This window comes from Triturus cristatus, chromosome 7 (assembly GCF_964204655.1).
Source record: "Triturus cristatus chromosome 7, aTriCri1.1, whole genome shotgun sequence".
In the NCBI taxonomy this organism is placed as follows: Eukaryota; Metazoa; Chordata; class Amphibia; order Caudata; family Salamandridae; genus Triturus; species Triturus cristatus.
In genome coordinates, this window is record NC_140590.1 from 1,134,395,672 (window position 1) to 1,134,418,845 (window position 23,174).

Below are 23,174 nucleotides of genomic sequence, written 5' to 3' on the forward strand. Positions count from 1 at the left end.
TTGCCTACCCTTGGTTGGCTTGATTGTCACTCACCTTTGCTTGCTTCTTATTCATTAGTGTGTGCTTTCTTTTTCTCATGTTTGTCTCTCCCCTGGAGCATGGACTCATTACTGTGTCCTTCTGCTGTTCGCTTTTTCAGGCGCGTTTCGGTGGAGTAACACAACCGTAAACCACCTTCATCAGGACCTCGCCCACTCGCCTTACTCCACCGAAACGCGCGTAGACCACGTGCGCCCAGACCTTTTGGCTTTGGTCATCGAATTTGTCCATTGGATACGTTTGACATATTTGTGTTTCTTATACCCAAAAGTGTATGTGTCCAGTATGACTGTAAGCGAGTGTGAGGAATGAGTGTGTTTGATATTTGACTGATTTATTTATTGGGGGACGATATAGTAGTTTCACACTGTATGTAGGTGTAATAATAATTTTTGTACAACAAAATGTTAAAAAATGTCTTCCTAGTGAATATAAAAAATAGAGTAATACGTACTGATTATAAACAGACAAAGTAATAAGAATGAACAATAAAATGATTTAAAAAAAAAAAAGAAAATGTTAATGTTTATTTGAATGTCATAATTATGCAAAGTTTGACCTGTACTTCAACCCATACTAGATTAAATCTTTGGTAAAGCAATATAGGTCATAGGGGAGTTTTTCTTGCTTAGCACTGGTTAGGCAGTCTGAGCTCCTGTATGTGGTGGGGTCTAGCTAGACCTTGCCTCACAACACCAACTGCTCTCTTTACATCCTCAATCCTGGTTCACCAGAAGCTAAGAGGGAACGCAGGGCAGCAAAGTCATCATATACCTTCTCTCAACAAGGATGATTGTCGGCAGGAACATTCAGTCCCAGGGACTTTTCAATCTAGCGGTAGCCTGAGAACCACTCCTGACCTCCCTTTTTTGTTCAGATCACTGTGAGGTCAGGGGAGCACCTGACTCGAGGGTGGGTTCATCCTCTTTTGTTCTGGAAGGACCTGGATTCTGAGTCCAATAAAGAGGTAACAGACAGACCTCCTTTTCTATCCATGTCCAGAGGAGGTCTACGAGTGCCTGGGCCTCCTGTAAAGCCAGGGTCTTTCCTAGAATGCGTAACTGTACCTCGATAACCCTTCAACAGAAGCATGTGCTCCGGTCTTTGTGCATCTGGACCACAGCAGTGCTTTAGTGCATGGACCCTGCTCCAGTGCAGTGAGCAGACTCGGCAGCGCCTCTCCCCCTTGTCTTGGCCGAGGGAAAACCAGCTCGAAGTCCATTAAGGAGACGGCAGCCCCCTTAGCCTGATGCAAGCCAGTAGTAAAACTCCAACCTGCCCCTTCACCAGAGGGGCTGTCCATTGATGCCACATTTAAGATGGCCTCTTTAGTAAGAACCCACCCATGTGGCAGGGACAGGAGGAAGGGGGGGTGGAAGCAGGAACGGCTGAGCAATGGGGGGGGGGGGGGTTCCAACTGGTGGGAGAGAAGGGGGAGAAGGGGAACCAAGGGGCAGTAGCAACAGCAATGGTAGTAGGTAAAAGCAGGAGAGATCTTGAAAGGCCGGGTGACTGTTAAAAGCAGAAACAGCTGAGTGCAGAGCGTTAACTGTAGTGGTGAAAGGAGGGAGCGCTGAGTGGCGAATAGAAAGAGGAAACGTGCAGTGCTGAGAGGAGGAGCGACAAAGGACAGGAACTGCTGAAAGGGGCGAGGTGCGGAATATTGCAAGAGAAAAGTGGGCCCTTCTGTGACTTCCTGCTTCCTGTCTTTGTGTGGGCCGCCTGTGCTCTCTTCCTGGTGTGTGGGTTTGAACAGTTCAGGTTACCGGCTTTCACAGCATTCGGCCAGCGGGGAAATGCTGTATGCGGGTAGTGTCACTGGAGGGCGCTGTGGTCCTCACGCTGTTCCCCCCAGAGGGGACACTGCATTGTTAATCCTCTCCAGCATTTGATTGTTCATGGAAAGGGACACTATTGTCTTGGAGGGTGATCCTATTGAAATCAACGGGATTTTTTGGGTGGGTGAATAAGATTTACAGGGCATACTATTGAAATCTATGGAAGGACTTTCGCCTCATTGGAGGATGAGTCCATGGAGAGTTACACCCAGGGGCGGACTGAAATACATAATGGGCCCTGGAACCAAATTAAAAGTCGCGAATCAGGCAGCTTAAAATGTTGTCCCGCATTTGCAAATTAGGGCAGTTTCAAGCGTAGGACAAGTTGTTTGTGTGTTTTGCAAGGGATGGGAGACTGCATGCATTTGTGTTTGCTGCAGGCGATGTTTGTGGCAATATCAGGGAATCCAAACAGTAAAAAAACAACCCACAATTCTGTTAAACTTACCTACTAAGAGCCAAAAAAACAGGCCACACACTGATCTGTCAGACCCGCCATTCAGGCATTGCCTTATAGGCCCGTCCACCCCTCGTCACTCCACTGCTATTGGTGCTGTCCTTGCCCCCCTGCCTAGCTTCCCTCATCCCTTCATTTAGTTTCCCTAATTATTTGTGCTCCTATTCTTTACCTCATCTTGTCACTCTAGCAGGGCAATACAGTACAACACACTAAACTGCTGCCTCACAGGTGTAAGGCGCAAGACCCCACTACGCAGCCCCCCCCCTCCCTTCAAGGCCCCCCTTCTCCAGCTCCAGGCCTATGGTTATCTGTGGGGCATGGAGTGGCAGGGGCCCCTCCCCACTTTCTGCAGGAGACCCATGATTTCACGGTACACCACTGTACTGCCTTCTTGGCATTCCTAAACATTCAGGCATTCCCAAAGCTTGACTGCGCACAATGTACCTTTCGTTATACTTTAGATTGGGTGAAAGAGGTGCAGCGCAGACCACTGCCATATTTTTTGTGACAAAAAGGCAACTTTTATTGAAATAAGTGCACATCACACATATTCCCTGGGAATTCTCCTTTACAACACTAAAACCTCACTATACAAAAGTTGGTCACCTATCCTTTCCTACCCCCACCCCTAAATGTCCTGCCAACCATATAATTTAACCCACAAGTATCTACCTCCTACCGTACTGCACTTCTGCAATTGTGACCTTATTAACTTTCCCTAGTTTATCAGTGTATGTATAAACATCAACTAAACTTAACTTCCTATAAAGTAACCTTTAACTTCCTGCCTCGTTCAGGTGTGAGCTTGTTCACACCCTTCCTTTCAGCCTGGTTCGCCGATAGCAACAACAATGACAGTAGCTAAACCCATGCAAACGTCTTGGCCAACCACCACTGCACCTGTCTCAAATCAACAATCCTACAATAGCTCTTCCTCCCCTGTGCTTCTGTCCCAACCAAAAGCTACCAAACCTACAACCCCAAACCACTTCATATTGCCCTCCTTTTTGCCCTGCTTAGGGAAGAGGGGTGGGGCGGAAATCCTATTCCTTGCTACAAATGGGCTGCCACCGTGTCACCTAACCACCTTTGGGTGGCAGCCTAAAATAGCTGTTTATAAACCCCTTGGGCTACTTCCTTTAAAGAAATGTTTACCAAAATGGCACAGTCCTCTGGACTGCACAATTCCCCCAATAATCCCGGGGGGCATACCTTCCCATGTTCGACTGTCCTCAAGCCCCTATTGGGTAAGAGAGGCGCAGCACAGACCACTGATGCTTTTCTCGTGAAATTAGCTGCTTTTATTGAAACCGGTGCTCATCACACTTATTCCCTGGGCATTCCACCTTACAAAACTAAACCTTCACTATACAAAAGTAGGTCACCTATGTGTTCCTGCCTCCAACCCCTAAATATCTTGTCCCCCACATAACTTAACCCAGCAAGTATCTACCTCCTACTGTACTGCACCTCTGAATTTGTGACCTTTTCAGCTTGCTCTACCACTTATCAGTGCATCTATTAACATCTAATAAACAAAAACCTCCTATAATGTAACCTTTAACTTCCTGTCTTGTTCAGGTGTTAGCTTGTTCACACCCTCCCTTTTAGCCTGGCTTGCAGATGGCAAGAAGAATAACATTAGCTAAACCCATGAACTTAACCTGCCCGGAACTGACTCTCGAAAAAACTGCAACAGCAGTAAGGCTAAAGGAGTGCAGTGGTCTTCAGCATTCACCTCTCTCCAGCTTAACCTATTTCCTGAAACTGCCTGATGACCACCTTCCCAGATTCATTATTTGCTCCCGAGACAACCTCTCCTGCCCGCTTTGGTCGTCATCCCAGTCCGAAATAAATGAGTGCCATATTCGTTCGCTGCCGTCCCCAGTTGTAAGAATGCACCGATAATAATTGTAATGCAGTCACTCGGGCTCTTTCTCTGTGCCTGAAGACTCCCACAGTCCTCCTGCCACGAGTACATAACTTATCTTCCCACCTTACAGGACAGTAAATCTCCTCAGGGTAAGTCTGTAGTAACACTGTCTTCCCCTTTGATCTCTGATCCATCTTTGACTGGCACAACCTTATCTTGAGACCACATCTCTGTCACCACTTCCTTCCATAAAAGACCTGTACTTCCCCTTTCACCCAGTAATTTCGACACCCAGAAGGTGCCAAAAAACATCCAAGTTATCAGTTTTGTGAATAGAATTGATCCTCCCCTTCATCGCAAATCTCAGGCAATATTTGAAGCACTTTTGTAAACAACTGCTAAGTCAGTGGCTTCTTTTTTGGCCCTGTATGGTGCTGTTCGCTGGCCCAACCTTCGAGCATCCTTTTCCCCAATTCCCCCACAGACAGTGCATAACCCCAGAACAATTTCCCCATAAACGCAATGCCTGTTGGCTTCCCCGCAATTGTGATTCATGAAAGCCCCTTCTCTGTCAATGCCCAAATAAACTGAACCAGATCTTCTGTTCTACTCAATCCGCTGGCCTTTTCCGAGCCCCATTGTCCAAAAATTCTTCCCAGGCTTGCGCATATGACGACCTGGTAGACTCAGCCAATGACCCTACCACCAAATGGAACATCCTCGGTCTCCTACTGTCCAGAGATCTGTCGGCATTGGCGTCCTGTTCGCCTCCGTGGCCAGTCCATTGAATCTGTCCCACTGTGAACAAGACAAAGCATCTGCAGTGTCATTGTCCAACCCCGGCACATGCTTTGCTTTAAATAAAATGTCATTTTTTAAACATCCCCTAACAAAAACCCTTAACAGCTTTAGCACCTTTGCCTCGTTGGCTGACTGCCTGTTCAAAGTCCTGACCACTGCCATGTTATGAATCCTGGTCATCACTTTCTTGTGGGCCAACGCTGAACCCCACATGGGAGCTGCTACTACCAATGGGAAACATTTTATAAAAGCAATACTGCAGCCTCCATGTTTCCAAGCCACTGGCCATTGTTTCACACACCAACGTCCATGCCAATACAAACCAAAGCCCACATCTCCTGCTGCATAAGAATAGATCTGTACCTCGACTGCACCCTGCAAAACACTAGGTGGAAACTGGTTAGCAATCCGTCCCCAGTCATTCCTGTCCCTTGCTGCTACCACCTCTGCTCAACCTCCACTGGGACATCACTGTCCACCAACGCAGCCTCTTCTAATCTTCCTTCATCATAATCCATCTCTGTCTCATCCGCCACCTCATCCTCCACCCGGCCTATGGTGAAGCCTTCATCTGCTTGAGTTAATTGCGCCCTGCAGCAGGATAAAGTTATACCTCGTCATGAGGTGCCGTCATGAGTCCTCCCCATAACTCTGTTGATCCAGGTTATCGTGACCCGAAGGTCCACTCTACTGAGGTTGCGCTGCACATGTTCGCGTGAAGCACTGACTACGCCTTACCGGACCTTCTTTTTAGTCAGCCTTTGCGCTGCCCCACAACATATTCCAGCTAACTGTTCTGTGCTATGCCTGCGCTTCCCCTCGGAGTACTTTAGCCGCACTGTGCTGGCCGAAGTCTGCTGCTCTGTTGTGCCTTGCCACCTGCAAAAAAGAGGCTAGGGCTGGTGTGCTACCCCCTGTACCTTTATATCCTGCCTCAATCCCCACGCCTACCTCCCACACCATGGTCTTCGGCTTCCACTACCTGAAATCCCCTACCCCCATACATGCTTCCTCGAGGTAAGATGTTTGTGGGCATCCCTCTCTGATCTGCCATCTGATGTTACTACGTTTGTGCACTTTCCTCTCTGTGCGTGTGCCTCCCCCAACCTATGTGGGAGTACACCTGCCTGGTTTGGCACATGCTTGTCTCCAGAGTCGCCTCATGCCCAAAACCTGACTGCTTTTCTTCCTCTTCCTCATCCTCCTCAACCTCTTCCTCCTCTTCCTCACTCCATTCTAAAAGCCCCACCACCAACCCTGAGGCCGCTCCACACTTTTCCAGTCGCGGCCCTGTGGTCCTTTAAAAAACCCCAGTCTTCCCTGATCTTTTCTTCTCTCCAGCTTTGTCCCCAACCATGTGACTCCACCTGTCCATTTTGACCTCAAACTCGGCCACGCCCTGTCTAACCAACCCCTCTTCTCTATGGATACTCCTAACCTATTCCCACCCCATTGTGTCCTGAAGCTGTGTGTTGTGCAAGGCCTCCTGGCCCTGCTGCCCCAACCTGCGTGGGCCTTTCTGCCACAATTGAACTCTCCCTTGTCATGGGCATTTGCAACTTGGCTTCCCCTGTCGTTGCCACACACCCGGGCTCTTTCTTGGCTGCCCTCTGCTCTGCTTGCCAGCCTTCTGCTTTTCTCTGCAGTGGTATACCACTGCCTGTCACTGGTTTAAATACTGCTGTGTCCTGGCTCAGCAAGGCGGCTTGTCTCTCCACGTACGGGAGGCCTGGAGGCTGTTCCCCGCCCTCAAAGCTTACCTGCTGAATTTGCGACCCCCCCCCCACCCAACCTCGGTTCCCACCTGAGCATACTCTCCCCTGTGGGCCGCTTGCCCAATTGGGGAACCTCCTGCGCTATATGTGTGGCTCCCTGCCACTCGCTCACCTCTAATTTAGGCCCCTCCCCGCAAACTACCCTTGGCGATGAGCATGCCATAACTGCGGTGGCTATCCTGCCCAATGCGCTTTCGCTTAAGGCAGGAAGAGGCCGTTCCGTCAATTAGAAGGCCCAGGCATCCGCTTCGTGTAGCAAGCGGATTGCCTGCTGCACAATGTCTTCTGCCATCTCTCCAAAACTGCTGCGCCAAAAATCTATTCCCCTTCTACAAATGGGCTGACACCGGGTCACCTAACCGCCTTTGGGTGGCAGCCCAAAATTGCTGCTTAAACTCCTTGGGCTACTTCCTCTAAAGGAATGTAGACCAAAAAGTGCACAGTCCTCTGGACTGCACCATTTCCTCAATAATCCTGGGGACAGTCCTCCCCCTTGGCGGCTGCCCCAAACACTTATTGCCAAGTACGGCTCCCATGGCCTTTTCTTCGCCATTTTCTTCACTCCTGGTTGGGAGTGCTCCCTATGTCATCACAAGTCCCATCTCAAGTTGCTGCTCATGAAGCAATCTTTGGCTTCATAAAGATGCTCGGATATTCGCTATTTTGTAAGTTGTAGGTTCTCCATAAGCCAGACTGGTTCTCTTTCCCACCCGCTACACACACATTTTCAGTTTAAAAAGGCATAGTGACTTTTTGAATGACTGGTTTCAGGTTTAAATTCTCTTCTCTGATAGTACATCAACTGGTCCTGTCAGTGTAGTAGACTTAGAAATCCCTGTTTATTCAAAGCCCATAAAAACCGTACATCGATGGCAGAAAAAGGTGGAAATAAAGTACATATATGTGGAAAGCTACTAGAGAGAGAGAGTGCATTTTAGAAATAATGATCAAATCTCTGCTGTAATGTCAATGTCCTGGTTCAATTCCTACATGAAGTGGAATCTGGAAAACCGATCACGGTGGGTGGTCTTGAAGTTGGCTTAGCATCAGACCAGAGAGCTGCTGTTAACCTCTATATCATGTTCCACAGTTCAGAGAACTGGGTTTTGTGGTAATTTGTATTTATTACTTTGGAGGGGAAAAGTAACTGATGATTAATCCAAACGCTGCTCTTATCCTTTGAAGATGGGACATTATATACCGGGCCATATGCACCAACTATCCCATGTGTATTTCTAGTATCAGCTTTGCTCTGGTTTGGTTTCTCCCAAGTCCTCTTCTAATCTGTCCCAGTCCCTTAGCTGATTAATTAACTGGTCTTCTCAGTAGCATGTTAAGGTAATGCACAGGGGTTTCCTTGGATGGATCCACCTGTGCACTGCTCCCCTCTATCCGGGAGTCACAGACCGTGACCCCAAGCTCTCTTTCACATACATCTTTCAAGCAGACCAGAAGGCCCCTTTCACTCACCCCTCTCCCATATTTATCCCTTCGCCCTGCCTTCTCATCTTAGCCACCGTGTTTAGTCCTCTAGTAAACATACCCCTCTATCTATGTTTTTAAATACATCATATTTTACTTACCATATCTGTTTATAATCTCTTTTCAGCATATGAAGAGCCCCTTTGCTTGAGAGAAAAAAAGCAATTCTTCAGTAAGCGACAGTTGTGCTAGGTGCCTCGTTCGGTCGTGTGGCATGTGAAAGCCATTTGAATTCTAGAATATTTAGGTTGTGTGCTAGCAGAGATTTTGGTGGAGTGGAGTGGAGTGGAGTGGAGTGGAGTGGAGTGGAGTGGAGTGGAGTGGAGTGGAGTGGAGTGGAGTGGAGTGGAGTGGAGTGGAGTGGAGTGGAGTGGAGTGGCAGTTGGCTTGGAAGGCTGAGAATGGACATGCCTCTTCTTCATGGACTTGAATGTTGGAGGAGCAGCTGTAACCTGGCATGGAAGTGGTAGTCTTTGAGTACTTTCTGGAACAGTTGTAGTCAGAGTGACTGACATGGCTTTCTTCACTTCTGGCGATTACTCTGCCCAAGAACCCTTTATGAGGGTCCTGTAGAAGGGAGAAAGGATGAAGTCCTTTTGCCCTGGAGCGCTAGAGGTTGACAATCTTTGACTCGATACCACACCATTGCCTAATTCTCGCAATCAAAGCAAAAGATGGCTGAGTGCTTCGTTAGCGATGATTATGGAGGTGCATTGTCGCTGTGTGCATTGGAGCTCTTTCTGAAGCACTGAAAATCTTTGTTGTTTGTTTCTTCTGCAGTTGCTCGGGGCGTCTTTCCTGGCCATTGGTCTTTGGGCGTGGGCTGAAAAGGTAAGAGGCTTGCTGATGGTTCCTGAGGGCATGGGATTTTGGGGGGAAATGTTTCCATGTTCCTGACGGAGGGACAAGAGGCTGAAGGAGTGCCCATGAGTAAGATTTGTCTTTCTTTAAAAATGGGTATTCAGCAGTTTTGAAGAGAGTGGCACATGGAGGAAAAGTTGGTGTTGTACATCCAACTCTTGTTGGCAAGTTTGTAGAGAACAAACACTTCTGGGATTTGTAAGGCAAAGGAACAGTACCGGTAAGGAAGCAAAGAACAGGCCAGGGAGTGAAACATTTAAAGAGGCGTGGAGCTGATCCCTTGCTCAAAAAGTCATTTTAGAGCCTTCTCTTGTAGGTGTCTGACGCAAATGCTAGAAAGATTGAGTCGGCTGTGCCCACACGCTGAAAAAGTGAAAACAGTGATTTAAAACCAACGGCCTCACAATCTTTGGTCCACACTCTGGTATGCCAAAAAGCCCGCACTCTGTTAACAGCAATACAAGTAATGTTTTGTATAAAACACGTACTCACAAAATGGCTACGCCATTGACACAAAGCATGTACACTGGTAAAAGATAGTCAATTTTACAGGTTGCTTTGTTTCCTGTGAGGAGGAGTTCTGAGGGTTTGTGTTCTATGCTGGAGCTACACAGCAAGAATTTTTGAACTTTAAGTTTTCAGCCATCCCCAGTTTACCAATCAGTTTGTGCAAAAATACTACTCCTGATTCTAGATGAAAGCAACCAATTGAGATTTGAGAATTCTGTACATAGATCGTATTTGTAGCTCTTTGAGCGAGTGAATTCGAGGGAAGCAATGCAACAAGGGAGTGCAAATCCTGAGCACTGAACTCTCATTTCTTTAGGCTGCAGCTGGAACTCAGAGCCAGTCAGTTTAAACTGGTCTGCATTTGGCATTTTACAGTGTGTCATTGTGGCGTCAGTAGGCTCCAGTGTTGCAGCATTCATGTATTTAGGCACATGTTGCATTACCCCATTCGCAGACACTCGGGCATTCACCCACCCATCACTCATCTCCTGCCCTCACTGGCTCCCGAGTCTGGGGGAGTGAAAGGTCTCATGTATATGGATGCAGAGCATGGCACGTGCAAGTATTGTTTTTGATACTCTTAATAAAAGCATGGTGTCAGAGTTTAAAGCACTGCTGATGCATTAGAGCCAGAACACATAGGCATTGTATAGCACAGGCACATTGAAACTTGTGCTCTGAAAGAAAATGCTTATGGTAGACACATATGTTGTGCAGACCTCATTCACTTTTTGCAATAAAATGTAAACCTGCTTTTTGCTGCCACCAGCACATGCAAGCTATGCAAATGTCACCATCAATTGGATTAGGAACTCATGAGTTGTATGTCAGAACCCCCCTCACAAAGGACCATCGGGCAAGCAGGAACAACTGTGCTAAACCTGGGGGTTGAGGCCTTTTACTCCTGCTGCCCCATGGCCTGACCTACTATGGATCCTGAGGAACAGGACCAAGTACCCCTTTGGCACTTGACAGTGGTAGTGCGCATCGAGCTGTCCAAGGATTCTCAAGGGGACGGGGCGGAGGTAGATACAAGGGGTTGAACCCAAGCTCACAACTCAAAGTATGTTCAATAACCGCAATAAATGATTGTCCAGTCAAACGCTGTTTTTCTGACAAAAATAGCATTTATATATGAACACAAAGTGAAAATAGGCATACATAAAAATGTACAACCCTCTCCCAGAGGTCAGGGCTCTATTGTTCAATAGGCAGGCTCCTGAGTCCCACTTCTCTCTCACTAGCGGTAGTGGTTATTCCTCATTCACTATAGTTGACATTCAGATCAGGGCCCACTTCCAGCCTGATTCTCAGGAGTCCCACTTTGACTCTTTGAGAAAAGTCAGAAGTGTCCCAATGCTGAAGCGCTACCTGTCAGACAAGTTCCCCTGGGGCCTTCCAGCCCTTAGATCGGTCTTACCTGCACCAGGAGGGATTTCCTGGCTGAAGTCTCTGAGAGCATCTCACCCCCGGGCATGGAGTATGTAGCAGCTGCCTTCGGTGAGTAACACTGTCGGCTCTGCAGGGGCAGCAGCTGGGTGTCCTCTGCATTTCTCAGTTAGGGCTCAGGCCCGCACAGATCACCATGCCGGCCTCTCATCTCGCTGACCGCATCAACCAAAAGGATGGATAGATGACTGGATGAAAGGATTGGTGTATGAAAGTGTAGATGGATGAGTGGGTGAAAGGATGGATGGATGGATGGATGAAAGAATGGAAGGATGGGTCGGTAAATGGATGGGTGGTTCAAATGATGGGTGAGTAAAATGCTGGATTGAAAGGATGGATAGGCAGGTGAAACTGTAAGGGTGAAAGGATGGGTAGATGAGTGGGTGAAATGATGGGTTGATAGGTGGATGAAAGGTTGGCAGAGCAAATGGAAACCTGAGTGGATGGGTGAGTCGATGAAAAGATTAAAATGAGAGAATGGAAGGATGGGTAAAAGAATGACAGAGTACATGGAATTCTGAGGAAGGATGAATGGGTAGGTGAATTGAAAAGATGGCAGAGTAATTGATAAATTGAGAGGATGGAAGGATGGCATGGTAAATCTGAGAGGGTGGATGATGAATGGGCAAAAGGATCAATTGATGTCTGAAAAGCTTTATTGATGGATGGGTATGTTAAATGATGGATGTTTAGGTGAATGGATGTATAGGTAGATGCAAGTATACATGATGGGTGGATGGATGGACTGGCCAATGGCTGGATGGAATGGTTAAAGATTGAGTGGATGAAAGAATGAATGGATGAGAAAATGTGAAGGTCAAATGGTGGATATCCTTGTGTGGATGAAAGGCTGAAAAGATAAATAGATCTAATCTTGGAAAAATTAGTCAAGAGAGCTCTTATAGCGAGGTACGGGCTCACGTGCCGTGCTTGCTTGGTGCCATCAAAGCTTGAGATCATAGTGGGGAGTATTTTAATTTTCTGGCTACTCTTGTGATGTATTGTACCATTCACAAGCACACATACACCCAGCACATGGACACCACACACACCACACGCGCCACATGCACCACATGCACCACACACTCCCTTGATGTAGGGCAAGGATGAGTTCTGTACACAGCAGCAGAACTTTACATGAGTGAGCCTCTAGGTCTCACTCAAGTGACCCTGGTAAACTAAGCCTGCTCACTTCTACTATTCACTGCAAGTTATGATGCCACCACTGTGCTAGTGCTACTTAAGTCCTGGCAAAGGCAGTAGCCTTTCACCACGATCAGGATTGCACTTTGTGTGCCCCTCTCTCTCCCACCAGACTGCAATCCATGAGACGGACATATGTCATGGTACATGTGCATGATCCATGTTTGCCCATAACAACAAAAAGTAGCACCACGGATACACATATAATTGCAGCTGGGGCACTCAAGGCAGGGTTACATGTTTGTCATCAGATAAGAGACTTTTTCTGTGCTCACACAGGCCGTCTGTGAGTTGGGAGAACTACCCTAACCAGGTTCAAAATAATGCAATAGAGTTTAAAACTGTAGCATTGGGTGGGTGACAGATTTTTTATTCAAAAGAACTAGTTGTTTTAATGATGCCCTAGTTCAGGAAAGGAGGGCTACTGGGTGAGCAGGTTCAACACTGACTTATAAAAGCTGCCACACATTCAGAGGCTACAAAGAGCCAACTTAGAATGTTCCTCTTAAGTTATTGGACTTTAATGCGGGAAAAGGGTCAGTGTTCTCTTGTGGAACTAGTCTTTGAGATCGGAAACGAGTGCCACATCAGAGTCAGAGTTCTTATCTCAGGAAGTTCATCCTTCTGCCTTGGGTTGCAGCTGATACTTCCCAGTGAGTATGCCGTCCCACACCTGGAAAGCCAGTTTCGGTCATGGGGAGTTACTGCTATTACTTGCATGATAGACATGTTCCTTTTCTCTCCACAGGGCGTCCTGTCCAACATCTCCTCCATCACGGACCTCGGGGGCTTTGACCCTGTCTGGCTCTTCATAGTGGTGGGAGCGGTGATGTTCATCTTGGGCTTCGCTGGCTGCATTGGAGCTCTGCGCGAGAACACATTCTTACTAAAGTTTGTGAGTAGCAACAACTCCATTGAGGAAGAGGGGAGGAACGTATTTAATTTTGCCGAACTCAATAGTACACATCACGATCTGAAATATCGCTTGATGTGCCAATTGTAACTACTGTATCACAATAGAATCAGGTTATCCAGATGGTTCTAAGCAAGCAAAACATCCCTTTTCAAGCCTCTGTAATTCCTTTCTTAATTGAATACCAGCCCAATTGGCTCAATTTAAGTGAACACCATTGCAAGCTCATGATACTCATATTTGGAAATGTTAGTTTAGGGCTGGGAATGTGTTATGTTGTTTGTCTTGGAGTCATCTGGTCACACTAGGTAGAATAAATATTATTGATTAAAGCTAGCAGTGTGGTTACAACCCAGAGAACAGAATTGTTAGAACCAACATTTTGACTAAAACCTGAATAAATGAAACCAGTTGAAGAGTCAAAAAAACATCAGCTGCCTTGGGGTCAGCGCCATCCTCAAAAAATACTTAATGCTCAAAATCAGTCTGGTTGAAACCAACGGTTGAAATCAGCATTTTGATGGAACCCTACAAGATGGTTGAAACCAAGATTGAGCTCATAATCCCCAATATGGCAGCTGTGAGACAAGAGCAGCATGGTGAGCAATGTCAGGCAGATCCTGCTTTGAGCAAAAGAAAGGGATCCCTGCCTATGGGTGATTAAACATCAGTGCATGCATAGAGCGGAAGGGACCCCTAATCATGAGAAGTCTGGTTCCAATACATTGTGTAACACAAGGAGCAAGACCGTTCAACCTCCCTCACAGAAAAAATGGTCTTGGATTACTAGATTTCTTAAAAAGGTTTTTCCCAATTCAAACCCCAAAGAAGGCATGTTTTGTATGCAAATCTTCTGTGCTGTCTGATCGAATCTGGTAAAGCATTTCAAATCTCGCTTTTTTTTGTACTTGGAAGTTAAATGTGAATCGCTTTGTGGTTTAGGATTACAGTCCTGGCAAGCTATTACCCTTTTAATCAAATACAAATGCACTTAAACAATTTGTGACTGAACTCTTTCTTGACACTAAACTCTGACAAACTTGTGGCTGCTTTGCTTTCATTTCTTGCAAATTAGGTGCGAGATCTAGAGTTTGGCAGACAGGGTACATCGCCACATATGCGGTGGAATACCCTGTCTGCCAATCTGACGGTCCGCCTATCCTGTTTAGTATTGGACAGACCGTCATATGTTTGTCTGTGCCCCCTCCGGCTCTACGGTCAGAAACTCTGCACCAGCAGTCAGATAGAGTTGGGGGTGTCGGTGTAGGTGCTGTAGTGTTGTGTGTGTAAGAGATAGCGGGACCCTTCTGGTCCCTGGCGGACTACATAGAATAGTGACGTAAGTGATTGGGTGTGGTTAAGAAACTTCATGACATAGTACGTTCAGTTAACAGTTACACTCTGAAGAATCAAAACGTGTAATACAGAGCTTCGTGTGTGGCGTGATCATTTACATGTACCCGGGTGGGGAGGACACTAGAGGTACAGCAGGCCATCCATCCTATTTGGCGTGGATCATCTGATGTATGTTTCTTTTTCTGTTCAAGACGGCCAGTGTAACACTGGAAGACCCTAATAGAAAAATGACTCCCAATGTCTTTGTTTTTCAAAAACAAACTACAGGTTTCGGATCTCTGCAGGGTGGTCAAAGATATCTAAATATCGCTGGCCGTCCGTGAAAGTATACATCCGGCCCCGAGTTGTGTCGGTCGTATGAACTTCTGTTTCGATACTGTAGCAGCCAAAGGTAGTCAGCCTTCAAGATAAACAGCCCTTCTGTTGTAAGGTACCTGCTGAGATGTGAATGTGTACTTTCCCATGAAGCCCCCTAGAGAGGGATTTGTATGGACAGAGTTGTTCCACTCCCGGTCTATTGTCCAGAAAGGAAGCAGGGGAAATGGCGATATTAGCATGAGAGGTTCCATACTCCATGAATGAATGCCTGAGAGTAGCCCCACACTGTGTAGAGGGGCACAGTGTGCTAGGTGCAAAGGTCTTCAGGTGCCCAACGGTGCTAATCGTGAGGGTCAGTCTAAAGTAAAGGGGTCATAATGTTATTTAGATTCCCCAATATATTCTTTCTTCCTATAATGAGCGGACAAACCAATATCTAGGAACTTCAAGCTCCCTGGCTAATTCAGCCTGTGGAGAAAGCTATTGTGTCTGCATTTTCTCCCAATAAAACTTCTTCTCTGTTGCCTCATTTCTATAAAAAATGAGTTATGAGGTGAAGTACATGACACAGCACTTGTCAAAGGGAAGGGTTTATTAGAACAGGGCATGCACCATCACAAATCCAGTCAGCAGAGCAGCTGTCTGAGGCTCCAGTGGAATCGCGAGGATGACAGTTGGGAGCAGGGAACATTCCAAAGAGAGGAGAAGGGAGGGGGGATAGGGAGGGAAATACCATCATAGGATTACAGCACATCTCACTTTGATGGGAAAACAATAGATGCATCTAACATTAACAAAATGTACGTGAATAACTCGAAACATTATGGCTACAGCCTAAGGTACAGAATAAAATTCACCTACCTCTCCCAATGAGCTGTCAGAGTCTGCAGTAGAATCTTGAGGATGACCGTTGAGAACAGGGAACGTTCCAAAGAGAGGAGAATGGAGGGGGGATAGGGAGGGAAATACCATCGGGTAATTACAACAACATGAAATGGACGCTCGTTCTTTTTTAGGGGCACCTGCATTACCGGGTTCCTCTTCACTGTGACGGGGTTTTCTTGTTCACAGCAGGCCCCGTATTAGCTCTTTGCTAGTTTTTTTGTCAGCCTCAGCCTTGAGTCATGCAGTAAATAGGATCGGTCCTAATCTAGACATTCCGTAGCACAATCTTTCACTCACAGTGACCTATTGCGTGTGAAGCGTGCAGGGCGTTAGTTCAAAGATACAACTTTTGTTTTACTTATAGAAGGTGTAATTTCGGGGGTGTTTTCCCCATCTGTCAGTCATCTAGCCTATGGATTAAAAACTGTCCACTACTAAAGCGGAGTGAAAATATTCCTTCTTACACTGGGTTCTCTGTGGGGGGAAAAAAACATTGCCTCGTAAGGTACCCATACTGCATTACATTCAGTTCTAATCAAACATACCCTATGCATGCTAGAGGAACCTCTTTTCTTGAGGGGACTTCTTGTGAATTATAATTTATACGCAAAGATGGAGAAAACAATGTTGACTCGCTCCACTTTAATATCTGCCTGCTTTTAAGTCCTGTCACTGTCAACACAACAGAAAGCATTGCCCACCTAGCGGCACCCTATATGCCAGCTTAATGTTTATTGTTGTGCTTAAGATGCTAAGGGCACAAAAAGTGTCACAGTGAGGCTGGCTCTGCTACTAAGCGCCTTTGAAGTCTGTTTTTGGTCTAGACAAAGAGCACCCCTTTCTCCGAGGCTTTGGGGACAAAGTGAAGAGTAGAAACGTCTTCACTAGGGAAAACACAACTTTAAGGCGCAAATGCAAGTTCTGAAAGTCACATAAGGTGCAATCTTATAAAACTCTATCATGCAGGCATCAGTCCTTCGCAACAGATTTGCTTGGCAAGCTTCAGTTGGGTTGTCTTTTCACCTCTTTTGCTGTACTGGAGACATTTCTAGTATGGACCTGAAGTCTATCAGCATGTGCAGTAGGTGAATAGTTGAATGAATGCCAGCCACTTGTGTTCTAGGGATTGTAACACTTCTGCCCTCGCTGTGATTTAAGAGAGGTGGCAAGGATTGCAAACCAGGAACCACAGTCATTAGTCCGCTCAAAGGAAAAGAAAAAGATGTATCTTTTCGACACTGCACAAAGCACCACCGGTCCCTTCGCCACAATTTTCCTGTCTTTTGCGTCAAGTCCATAAACCAGTCCTATCGGAGCAGGCAAATCTAAAAGCTATTGAAACACCACATGACTCACTGGAGGCACGTTGAGGGTACCCTTAAATCGTTGTGAGAAGCATTTGATTTTAGTCCTGATGAAGCTCCACAAGTTTTTAACTAGTAGGGAAACATGTCAACGTTTCCAGCATTTTAAACTGTGCCGGCAAACATCAGATTAAGGCTTGTTAGTGTTGCCAGACACATTTTCACCTCCGCCGAGAACTGTGAAGTAAGAAAACCTGTTTAATGAACAGGCACCGCCTAGACGTTTTTGAGAGCTACGTGGTCCTCTGTGGTTGCTCATTGGGGGTGGGCTGGCGGTGGTGATCGACCTTGACGGTTGACTAGGGCTGCCTTCACTTGCAGACTTGAATGGATGCACCAATGTTGAGAAGCCGAAAGAGAGCAAAAGTATTAGTAAGATCTCACATCTGGTCTTCCGGGGAGGTGCCTCCTTTCTCCTCTTTCTAACACCCCAGGTTAGGTGTAGGTCTCTTTTCAATCATGATTGAGTTGCTCCATGGGTACGGATTAATGTTTTCTCTGCTACAACAGAGTAGACGACTGTAAGCGAGCAGTGAATGCGGGGCTTGTGTTGTTGCTTCGCACTCACCAGGAAGGAACCATGACATCCGTTATGAACAAGCATCAGGTCAGACCCACACAGGACAGACCACCTCCGCCTTCCCCAAGAGCGGACCATTCAGGTAAGAGCGGTGGGGTGATGGTGCCGGGTAGGGGAGGGTTTGATAGACGACCATAAGGAAAAATTAAATAAATAATGAATGTTCCCTCATCGGCATCTGTCAAAATCCCCTCCACCCCGCCCCACCACTCTTACCTGCACGGGCCGCAGCTGGCCGCCTTCTACATCTTTACGCCCCTGGCGCAAAAAACATCCTAAGGTTTTCTCTCGATAGGTTCAGGGGATGGTCTAATGACAGATCCCAACCCGTCACAGGTAGATAATCAAATTATATTGGCCAATCCCTTTCTGGGGCTGCATAAAAAGTAGAACAGTTTGTAGTTGGCAACATGGAGACAGTGGGGCTCGAGCTGCTCCTCCCTACACAGAGATAGCATGTATGTAAGCAGCAAGCACATGTGCTAAAACCAGAGTGACTGAACTCCCATTCAACAAAAGAGCAGGGTGTATACCAATCATTGCTCCAATGATCTCATGAGGTTACTCCTCGACACTGCCATCTTGCTGATATGGAGACATTTAGTGATATAGTAATGAAAGAATTAAGAATATATGTGGTCATATTCAGATGATGCTCATGCAGTCAATGTGAATATTTTAATTCTGCTCTTTTCTCGTTCTTGCCCGCTCCTCCCTTCTTCTATTTTTCTGCTGTTTCTTTGCTTCTCTTCCCCTATTTACTCTTCTCTTTTCTCTTCCTACCTTCTCCTTCGTCTCCATGTCCTCTACTTCATCTTTTTTGCTCTTGCTGTGCCATTTCTACTCTCCCCAACCTATCCATTCTTCATTCTTGACACTCTTTTCTTCTTCCCTTTTGCCTTGTCCTTTCCTCTTCCTCTGTGCCATCACCTCCCTGCCCTCGACTTTCCTCACTCTCCACCTTTGACAAATGTGTTCTGCCTTCTCTTGCCCTGTTATATCTACCCCACACACATTTTCTACTTCCCAATACACTCTTCCTCTCATTATCATTCCTTCTAACTCTTCCTTCCTCCTCCCCTTAATCTCCCTGTCTCTCCTTCATCCCCTTTGCCATCGCACTTTCCTCTCTGCTCTTTTCAATCCTTTATTTCCCTTCGCCTCCTCCCTTAATACTCCTCTCAACCATGTCTCATGCTTGCCCCATACACCTCTTCACTTCCCCTTGCCTCACCGTTCTGCAGTTCTCTGTGTTTTTGGGACTCATCTTCTTCCTGGAGCTCACTGCTGGGATCTTAGCCTTCGTCTTCAAGGACTGGATCAAGGAACAGCTGAACCTCTTCATCAACAACAATGTGAAGGCGTACCGGGATGACATTGACTTGCAGAACCTCATTGACTTTGCTCAGGAATATGTGAGTACCCCACAAAGAACTGTTCTACCTATGTGCTTCAAATGGCATGTTCATTGGATGTAGTCTATAACCATCGTTCTATGGCTGCTCTTAGATATTCATCCAGATTGGACTTTTTAACGTAATTACTTTGCATTCTGGGACATGTAGTCATGTATTTCCAATAGGAGCCGTAGAATTGTATGTACCCTGGTGTGAGCTAAGGTGCCAAGCCTAGGTGAGAATTACGCACTTTTGTTTAGTTCTCAGCAGATGCTCCATGTCCATGGGAAAAGCCATATGTGCTTGAGCGGTGTGTGTATATGGAAGAGTTATGGGGTGTACACAACAGTCTGATATGCTGTGTGGGTGAGACACCTGGATCTGAAGGACAGGCCTGATCTCTTAAGTTCTACTACATGCTTCTTCACGTGGAACATCAAAATGTTGTGACACCGGTGCTGTCTTGTTTTAATCAATCAATCGGGATTTATAATATGCGGCGAATCACCTGATAGGGTATCCAGGCACTTGCAGGCCCCGAAGGCTTATTTGAACAGCCAGGACTTGAGGGACATTCAGAATTCCGGAATCGATGTGATCTGGAGTTTGCAGAGGGTGACGTGTCTCTGACCTCTGATGGTGTTTGGCCCCTGTGCCCCTTCTGTAATGCTTCAACATGTACTGAGCCTCCTATCCTAACATTTTAAAGCCAGAAATACACTCCGTACTGCAAGCCCACAAATATTTTTCTTCACCTTAGAGCAAAGTACTTTAATGTGAAAAATCTCTAACTTGAACTACAAGCACCATCATGGTTAAGGCAGACTTCCTGTTGGAGTTAGCAGAGCAGGAAGGCAGAGGGTGGAAGCAGTGGCGTCGCCCCACTGCTCAAAAGGAAAAATAAAAAGCTGATAACGTATTGTTATTATCATTTTTCCTATTGCAGTCAGTGGCTGGGCAGGACGGGGCTGGCCAGAGCAGGGGAGGCGTGGCCTGCACTCCCTAAGGGCGCATTAAATGTTTGGCTGTCCCTCTTGGGCCAACCAAACAGTTCATGTGCACTTTGCATGTTCCTGACCAGGCTGCATTGAACAGCCTGGTCAGCAACATGCACAGGCTCCCTGTTCCAGTTTGAGCGCTGATCCATAGCGCTCAGACCAATCGCAACGCTTCGTTGCAGCGTTGGGATTGGCTCAGGGGAGCCTGTCTGCCCGTGTGCTTCCTGCTGCTGGCCGGGCCCGGAAGGTGAAGAGGAAGATGAAGAGAATGAGGACCGAGGAGAGGCGGCGTTAAAGGTAAGTCCTTTTTTATATTACATTTCCCCCCTCCTGCCCGCCCCCTGTTAATCCCGCTCCCCTCCGGTACCAGCTGCTACTGGGTGCGACTGACAAAGAAGATATTGGAGTATGAATGATGCAAAATAGACCTCTTGTCTGAGTCATCAGTAGATATGTGTTCTATGATGTAAAAATAGACTCTTTTGTCAGACACCCTGTGTCGTGTTTCTGTAAGCAGAAGTCTGTGGTACTCCAAGCGCCCTGGATGCGAATTTGTTGCAGAAATCAAGGGATGGACAAGTGAGTTATGTTGCAATTGCAGAAGGGCATTACCTTCAAGCAGCCAACATTTTTTTTCAACTCAAACAATAAGCCATCTCGATTCTATGTAGTGCTATTTCAGCGTTTATTTTATGGCACTTTCATAGCGGTCACAGACCTCATACCTCCCTTCCAGACATCCGGTGGTTCTTCCCCATACCACCCAGCCGGGACCGACAAATTGACTCTTAAATTACAAGAACTAAACTTGGATGTGTTCTACCAGCCAGGGGTTGACAGACCAGCAGAATGTGTGGGGCTACGTATACAGAAGAAACTGAAATTAAGAATGGAGAATAGCTTGTCATTTTCATGGAAAATCAAATTCTTTAATAATGTGTTGGTGTAAGAGGTGAGCCCACGAATGGCCACTGAAAAGTATCTGCAGCTAGTTCTGTGCCCTGTAGGAGCACACAGAGAATGTTGTGAATGCTCTGTTAACTGTGAGGGCCCAATATTCACTCTGCATGTTTAATGACCGATAAGGAACTGCTTCTGCATAGCGCACGCTTGACTATTCCAAGGGGGTAGATGCAGAAGACCACAACCATGGGCCATTGAAGACCACCAGTGTGTGGTGAAGATCAGAGCCAGGCTGCAAAAGAAATAGTGTTTTTCTTGTATTGGTGGAAAATGGTGGCAGGGTTTTAAGCCAAGCCTCTGTGCATTAAAAGTGGATCCCATATACTTGTGGTGATGAATGGGTCCAAATACCCAGCAATTGACTTCAGTTGGTTCAGAAGTGATGTTCTCGAAAGTCGAAGCGATGAAAGCTAATTGCGGAGTCCCCAAAGAGCTTCAGGACAACAGTGGTCATCCATCAGGCCAGAGAAATCCAGAAATATCCGCCACCCACCAAATGGTCCAATGCTGGCCTCAAGCAAATGGAGAAATTAAAAGTTTGAAACGGACGCAGAGAAAAAGTGCTCAGAATCACCCATGAGCAATGTAGAGACAGATAAAGGAAAGTGTTTTTGTTACTGAAGGATATTGTATGACTGTGCTTATCTACCTACTGCATGCTTGCCAGTAAGCGAAAAGAAAATGGTCTAATGTCCAAATTTAAAAACTGCAGCATTCGTAAAGAAACAGTAAAATAGTGGCAAAGACTGGCTGCTGAACCACACTTCTGTGATATTCTGGCTGCTAAAGCTACCATAATCTCAACCCTTGATGAAGTAGGGTATGTAAGGCTGTCCTCCCTACTGTGTTTGTTCCGGGTGTCTATTGATTAGAACAGTTTTTATGCTTCTGGGTGCAGGATCACCTTAAGGATTTTGCAGGCCCAGGGCCAAACATAATTTGGGGCCCCCTGCTCGGAGCCCCTCTGAATTTATTATCAGGGCTTCAAGTGGGATGAAAAATCTGGGTGGTCTCTCTAAGGGGCGTGGCCAATGTAATTAAGGGCGTGGCTTTAAAACACGTTAGCTAAAAATCTGTGCTTAGCATAGTATACCGCCCGACTTGTATTTTGCTGTTTCTGTCATTGCATCCAGATACATGATACAACAAAAAACAACATACCTACAACAAGTGAGGACTATTGGCTTTGTCAATGGTTGTTAGATGCATAACATAAATAAGCAGCGACTATTGCTTGTATATAATATTGAAAAAGCTTCCTCTTAAAGCCCTGGTGACGCCACGACAATGTTGCTGATCCGGAGTTTCAAAAAGAGAAGTGAAATCCAAAGGGAAAATGACTCTCTTTAAAGGATTTCCCTTCCCCTAAAATGCTCACCTGGCATGACGGCATGCCCTAACTTCTCCACTAGTAAGAAGTAAGCAGTGTGAGCACGCGCACATCCCTGTGCCTGCTGTCACTGCAGTCCGGAAAAAAAGGGTCCGGCTGTGCCAGGGCACAAAACAGAGCCTGAAAGAGAACCGTTTCGAGACCCTCTTTAAAAAAAAATGCTGGTGCTCAGACCCTATGAGACCCGGCCCACTTAAAGCCCTGTTTATTTTCCATTTTCAGCTCAATCACTCCCTCCGCAACTATGGTCTGATCATTGACAACCTTCTTTGTTGGCCCTCAACCCTTTATGGTGTCCCCATTCCTTGCAAAGTCTTTGAATATTTGAGATATTGGAAACCTGGGAGTCCCTTCACATATTGTGCAGGTGGCCCCATCATTTTTGCATTATACCACAGTCTGGGACTGTCCTGAAAGCTTAATGATGGGGCCCCTAGAAAGGTGGGGGCACTGGGCCAGAGCCCACTTTGCCCATGCTGTAAAACGTCTCTGTCTGGGTTAGCCACGGCTTGGGAGGCCCATTAGGAAGCACAACGCTGTATCGCCTGTCGTGAACAAAGGCTGGGGTGATTCGGTATGCCTGGGGCTGACCTTGGAGTGAGTGACTGAGTGTCTGCGGAGTAGTTTTTTCTACCCCTGACTTGCCCCAATTGACACACTGTGCCTGTTAAGGTCCAAGACCACGTGTGAAGTTTGCATCGGATTAAATATTGCAAGC

At 46.5% G+C, this 23,174-nt stretch overlaps 1 protein-coding gene across 2 annotated transcripts in view; it reads left to right on the top strand.

Moving 5' to 3' along the window:
* TSPAN17 (tetraspanin 17) overlaps positions 1-23,174 on the top strand; it is a 93,041-nt gene that overhangs the window by 36,259 nt on the left and 33,608 nt on the right. For both annotated transcript variants that reach the window (XM_085618299.1, XM_085618300.1), the window contains exons 3-5: positions 9,050-9,100; positions 13,041-13,187; positions 18,953-19,123. In XM_085618299.1, the coding sequence (XP_085474425.1) occupies positions 9,050-9,100; positions 13,041-13,187; positions 18,953-19,123 (369 nt within the window). The remainder of the gene's footprint in view (positions 1-9,049; positions 9,101-13,040; positions 13,188-18,952; positions 19,124-23,174) is intronic.